This window comes from Galeopterus variegatus, unplaced genomic scaffold, assembly GCF_000696425.1.
Source record: "Galeopterus variegatus unplaced genomic scaffold, G_variegatus-3.0.2 Scaffold520, whole genome shotgun sequence".
Taxonomy (NCBI): domain Eukaryota; kingdom Metazoa; phylum Chordata; class Mammalia; order Dermoptera; family Cynocephalidae; genus Galeopterus; species Galeopterus variegatus.
In genome coordinates this window covers 604749-611609 of record NW_007726631.1, presented here as the reverse complement: position 1 = coordinate 611609, position 6861 = coordinate 604749, and the positions used below count along the sequence as shown (strand labels likewise).

The following is a 6861-nucleotide window of genomic DNA, read 5'->3' as shown; positions in this document are numbered from 1 at the left end:
TTAGTTCTCATGAGAGCTGTTGCTTAAAAAGACCTGGCACCTTCTCCCTCTCTTGCTTTCTCTCACTTGCTTCTTCTCGCCATGTGATCTGCTTGTACCCGCCGGCTTTCTGCCACTTTTCCGCCGTGAGTAGAAGCAGCCTGAGGCCTGTGCCAGATGCAGCTGTCCCAGAATCATAAGCCAAATAAACCTCTTTTCCTTATAAATTACCCAGCCTCAGGTATTTCTGTTATAGCAACACAAAAGGGACTAAAAGCTGTTCCCTTTACAGGCTTTGCCTGCCTTGTGCCCTGACTTCATTCTGGTCTCTGTGCAGATGCAACCCCTGCTGAGAGTCCCCCTGCACGCCCAGATCACTCTCTACCATCCCATCCCATCCCTGCTTTAGTCTTTTTTATAGCTCGTATCACAACCCACTTTTGTCCATCTCCCAACATGGAAGAATCTAACAGGAGGGTAAGAACATTCTGTTACTGACTATATTATAGGAGCTCAGAAAATTGAGGGTTTGAATAAATCCTCATTTCAGAAATTTCAAGATGAGGAACATGCAAGAATTAGACTTGAGGAAATGCCATCAGAAGCAGTACTTATTGAATGCCAGTCACTACAATAGTATTTCATGTATTATTTTTTTAATTTGCACAACAACCCTGGACAATGGGTATATTAGGTTGCCTTCAGATGAAAGTAACAAAACCCAACTACAAGTTTAAACAAAACAAAGATTTAATATCTCATAAGAAAAGATCCAGAGATAGAGTGGCTTCAGGTTGGACCAATTATGTAACTATTTTTGGTTTCAGTTTGGCTAATCTACTATTTTAACTTTCCCCTCATGGTTTCAAGGTGACTATAACCTTTCCAAATGTCACATCTTTACTAACAGTCTCTTTAAAAAGTTCCCCTCATGGTTTCAAGGTGACTATAACCTTTCCAAATGTCACATCTTTACTAACAGTCTCTTTAAAAAGTGAAGCACTTTAAAAAGTGAAGCTGTGCATACCCTTTTCTTATCTGTGAGGAGAAAGCTTGTCCAGGATCTCCCGATACCTCATTGGCCAAAATTCTCTTACACTTTTATACCTAAACCAGCCACCATCAAAGTGACGGAGAATATCATGTGAAAGAGACTGAAATGTTAGGTAAAGCCCTGTTTTCCATGGGGTACCACCTAAGCCTTCATGAATTCATGTGACCAGAGATGCAGATGGGAAAAGGCAGACAAGACTGAGAAAACCCAAATCAAAGACGGATTCCGATGAATCAGTGTATAAGTGGAAGGTAGGAAAGTGAAGACGATAAATTTCGAGTTAACTTCAGTTTGGAATTATATAGTAAGAGAGGGATATAGAGCAGTAGATTAAATGTTAGCAGAAGCAAGGGAGAGGTCTGTTTGTTTTAGGATAAGGAAGACCTAAATGTGTGTTGTTAGCCAATAGGAAAGAAATAAACATGTTTGATTAGTCAGTGGAGAGGGAATATAAAGGGTGAGTGTAAAGATCAAGGTTGTGGAAAAGATAACTGTGGGGGAACAAGTAGAAGTGTTGAAAGCAGCACAGATGGTGGTTAACCTGGGAAAGGAGTCAGGTACCTCTTCCCTGGGGAGAGAAGGGAAGGACAGATGGCCGAAGATACAGTCTTCAGCAAATAAAATGTGGGGTCATCTCACAAGAGTGAGTGAGTCCAGAGGTGAATGGGTCACCTCCTGAAACTTGGAGTGCCTGTTTTAGGAATACAGTAAGAGTGAGACAAAGACAAGGTGACTAATTTATAGTCCGAGCACACTTTTGAGGATAAATGGGATGCTAAGGGATGGGATACCTGTACAACAGGTGTCAACCTGTACTTTGCTCAGCAAATGTAAACATGGTCACCCTAGAAAGGAGCCACCACTCCTGTGGAGGGAGTAGATATTACAGGGCATGAATGTGTGAGGAATCCATTCAGCCATTGTGGCCTTCTCCAGCAATGGGTCAGAATCCATAGTAGGTTTACAGAGTTGGGGGGAAGGTGAGGCAGAAATATAAGAGGGTCGAGAAAATGAAGGCTCCCTGGCTATCAATGACAACATCTTTAGAATGTCTGGCAATAGTCCACTGGCACTTTCTGGTAGAATTATCTTTAATTTTAAATCTAAATAGTCACATATGACTACCATATTACTAAGTGCTGGTTTAGTTAAGCCAGGAGAAAAGTGAAGCTAATAGGAGATTAATGAACTATGAACTAAAGAAAGGGCAGCAAAATTCAAGAGCAGGAGAAGTTATTGGGCAGATTTTAGAATAAACATAACTATTTGGAAAGTACGGTGCAATGATGAAGTTCAAAGTGTGGCAGTGCCTGTGAAGAATCAAAGAGAAGAGCTGGTGGAATTGAGAAGTCAAAATATGTGCAGTTGTGTGTGTGTGTGTGTGTGTGTGTGTGTGTGTGTGTGTGTGTGTGTGTGTGTGTGTCCCACAGGGATGATGGATTTTGTTAGCTGGGGAGGCACCTCACATACTAATGGCCTTGAAGAAAGGTAAGTGGGTCCTGGAGAACATGAAATGAAAACCATAGGGTGGGGAGGAAAGGATCAGTGAATGGCTAAGAGTCAGGAGGCAGATTATTTTTTCTGTTTTTTAAGATAGTTTTTTAGTGTAGATGAAGGACAGTGTAGATTCCTCCCTCCGGTCCTGGTCATTGGGGGAAAGCAAAGGGGAAACTTAAAATTCATTTCCTTTTGACAAAGGTAGTAGTGGTGCTTGGACTTTTTTTTTTTTATGTCTCTAATATCGAAGGTGGTATGTTATTCACTAATAATGTTTTTAAACTGAAATGAGTGATATATTAAATCAAATAAATAATTTTATTTTACAGATCTGCTTTAACCTTGGAAATGGACTTCACTTAGAGGTAAGAAACAAGCGAATTATTTCTGTCTTTTAAACTCAGAGGCTTAATTTCATGGCAGACAGTTTGGCTGTGCCTTACCAGATTAAAAATGCACGTTGCCTTAGACCGTGTTGTTCCCATTCCAACAAGGGCAGAGGAACATGTATCCAGGGATGTTCAAAGCAGCATGTTTTGACAATCTAAATCGACCAGTAGGGGAATGGTAAAATAACTTATGGTACAGGGAAGATTGCCCACGATGAGGTGATGAATGAAAAATCAAGGAGCAGAAAGAGTCGTCATAGTCCATTTAGTGTCGCTGTTAACAGAATACCTGAGGCTGGGTAATTTATTTTAAAAAGAGGTGTATTTGGCTTACAATTCTGTTAACTAGAAAGTCTAAGATCAGGCAGCCCGTCTGGTGAGGGTCTCATCCTGCTTCAGCTCATGGTGGAGAACTAAAGGGGAATGGACGCCTGCAAAGAGACCATATAGGAAAAGGAACAACCCACTCTGACTCTGGCCAAGAGAGCAAGAACTCACTCCTACAAGAGAGATGCCATTAATTGATTCACAAGAGATCTGCCCCCATGACCCAAACATCTCCCATGAGGCCCCTCCTCCCAACAGTGCCACATTGGGAATCCAGTTTCAACACGAGTTTTGCTAGGAACAGACCACATCTAAACCATAGCAGCAGCTGGCTGGTTAGCTCACTTGGGAGAGCATTGTGCTGATAACAAGGTCAAGGGTTCAGATCCCTGTACAGACCAGCTGCCAAAAAGAAACAAAACGAAAAACAAGCAAAAAAAATAAACTATAGCAGATATATAGTATAAGTCCATTTATAGTTATAAATGGACTATAGTCCTGCATAGTCAAAAGAAAAGGTCACAAAAGATTATCATCAAGCATTAGCAGTGAACAAGCTGTGAAGTATGAATGGAAAAGTAGAAGGAAGTTTTGTATTTTTACATCATAAATTTTAATGTTATCATTTGTAATGTTTTGTTATATAATTTAAATTTTTGTAAATTATAGATAGTTTTTTAAAAAATAAAAACAAAAAAATGACCTAGTAATAAACCAGTGTAAATATTTTAAAATCAAAAAAAACATTTTACATAGAGCAACAAAATGAGTAAAATGATAAAATAAATCTAGTATAATAATCATTTCTGATCTTAAGATACTGAGTCAGCTGTAGTGAAATTTTTCTTGGATAAAATATGTATTTTCCTATAAAATCCAACTGAAAATTTATAGAATAGTTATCAATCAAAGATTCTGAAAACAAGAGATGGGAAATTTAATCCTTTATCCAATCCTGAAAACAAATTCATTAATTGGCAGTTGCAGTAGTGTTAGTCAAATTTATATCAACAGGTTACTAAGATGTAGTCTTAAGACATTTAGTAATTTATTTTTAAACCATAAACCACCACAGAAAAGGGAAACTTTATTTTCAGTTAGTAAGAAAAAAGTTTCGACATAGTCTACTTTTAATTTGCCAAGTTGTAAGACCATTAAATTACTGTCTAGCCTTTTGAATTCCTCACTCTGGGAAGTCTTCTCTTATTGTTAAAAACAAAACCCTACTGGGCTGCCAGTTTGAAGACAATCTCTTGAATGCCTATAACGTTTGCTAGAATGTATGCATTTCTTCTTTGAAAATGAAACCTGTTAAGGGCTGGCCGAGTAGCTCAGTTGTTTAGAGCACCGTTTTGTAATGCCAAGGTCAAGGGTTCAGATCCCCGGACTGGCCAGCTGCCAAAAAAAAAAAAAAAAAAGTGAAGCCTGTTAAAAAATGCAAATCATAGGGCCGGCCCGGTGGCGCACTGCTACAGTGCTCCGCTTGGGAGCGTGGCGGCGCTCTCGCCGAGGGTTCGGATCCCACATACAGACCGGCCACTCACTGGCTGAGGGAGGTGCGGGCGCAACACCGAGGGTTGCATCCCATTGCCGGTCCCGGTCCAGTACGGGCGTGACACTGAGGGTTGCAATCCGTTGCCGGTCACAAAAAAAGGAAAAAAAAAAAAATGCAAATCATAACTTAAAATTTGCACCTTTTTTTAAAGTTTAGTAATTATAGAATACCATGCTAATGTTATATGATATGTAATAATTTTTGGCAATATTTTACTCTCACAGGTCTTAAACACAAGAAATGAAAATAAGCTGCTTCCTAAACGTACCCACCTAGTGCGACAAAAGCGGGCCTGGATCACTGCCCCTGTGGCTCTTCGAGAAGGAGAGGATCTGTCCAAAAAGAATCCAATTGCCAAGGTACCTTCTAAGAGAAGTGTGGAATATATGTTTATGATTAAAATATGATGCGAGAGCAAGAAACCATCACCGTAATTATCTTTTGGGAGTGAGATTAGAGGAGAATGAGGGAGACACTCACAGTGCATTTTGTTCTTTATTTTTTTGTATGTCTGTACCATTTGCATTTTCCAGTCTCGGTTGTGTACACACTGAAATATATAAATACCAACAAGGATTATTCAGACTGTGAAATTTAAAATATATATATGGTGTGGAGACTTTTATGTTCATTTTATTTATTTATTTATTTATTTTTTTCCTTTTTGTCTTTTTTTTGTGACCGGCAACGGATCGCAACCCTCAGTGTCGCGCCCGTACCGGACCGGGACCGGCAACGGGATCGCAACCCTCGGTGTTGCGCTCGCACCTCGCTCAGCCAGTGAGCGGCCGGTCTGTACGTGGGATCCGAACCCTCGGCGGGAGCGCCGTGCTCCCAAGCGGCGCACTGTAGCAGTGCGCCACCGGGCCAGCCCTTCATTTTAAATTTTAAGGAAAATTGTATAATGTACTTACTGAATATTTTAATATTCACAATGTATTTTAGCAGAAAGTGCCAACTTTAGGATCCTCTTTTCCATTCTGGAAGATGCAGCATCATTGGCGAAAATATATATGACTTTGCGTTTTGATTGAACCAGGAGTTAAGAGATCTGGCATTAGTTTAATCTTTGTTTAACACAGAGTGTTAACAATACTCAAAAGAGGATGTTATTGTAAAAAGTAGTTTTGAAAATGAAAACTAATGTCAAATAGGTAGGGTCACCACACATCCTTGTTTGCCTGTGATAGCTCTGGTTTATGCTTATTATTGTCCTGGCTTAGTGTTTAATAGCTCCCTTTTCACCCTCAAAGTGTCTAATTTTTTGATAAATTATGTAGCAGTCCTGCTCATAGATGTATCTCAAACCTGAACCTTTGGTTTTTCTCCCTAAAGTTGCTTTCCATAAGTTCTACCCATTTCTGTAAATGGCACTATAATTCTCTCCAGTTTTTCAAGCCAAAAGTGTAGCAAGTAGTATCAGTTCTACTCCCAACATATATTTCAAGCCTGCTGACTTCTCTTCTATACACTGTCATTCCCCTAGTCCATGTCACGGTCATCTCTGGCTTGCGTCACCATAGGAGCCCTGCACCTTGTCTGCCTGCTTTCACTCTTGCCAGCCCCTCCCCAACACACAGAGTCCATTCTCCAGAGAGTAGCCAGAGCAAACTTGTGAAAAGACACAGCAAAGCATGTTCACCCCCTAGTGAGACCCTTTCAGTAGCTTCCAGTGCCAGTAGAGGAAATAACCTCCCTACTCTGGTCTGCAAGAACCCATGTGATTTGTTGGCCTTGGCCTCCCCTCTGACCTTGGCTCCTATCACTTCCCATGCCCTTCCCTGCTCCATCCCCTAAACTGATGACAAGCTCATTCCGGCCTCCCACCCTTTGCCTGGAATCCTCTCCCCACAGACATTTGCAGTGTGTCACATCATAAGCCTCTGATCCAGTGTCACCTCCATCTCCCTGCCTCACCCCCCTTTCTACCCTCTTATCCTGTCTCAGTTTGGTTTACAGCATGTTCTGCTATTTAACATTACGACCTACATGGCTTGCTTTTTGTCTGTCTCTCTCAGTAGAGTGTAAGCTTCAGGAGGGCAGGGCTTGTCCTGTGCCCT

At 40.8% G+C, this 6861-nt stretch overlaps 1 protein-coding gene across 1 annotated transcript in view; it reads left to right on the top strand.

Annotated features, from left to right (window-relative positions):
• Window positions 1-435: 435 nt before the first annotated feature.
• Window positions 436-6861, top strand: part of DSG2 (desmoglein 2) — a 32259-nt gene continuing 25833 nt past the window's right edge. The window contains exons 1-3 of the mRNA XM_008569617.1: window positions 436-456; window positions 2860-2895; window positions 5026-5160. Coding sequence (XP_008567839.1) covers window positions 436-456; window positions 2860-2895; window positions 5026-5160 — 192 coding nt within the window. The remainder of the gene's footprint in view (window positions 457-2859; window positions 2896-5025; window positions 5161-6861) is intronic.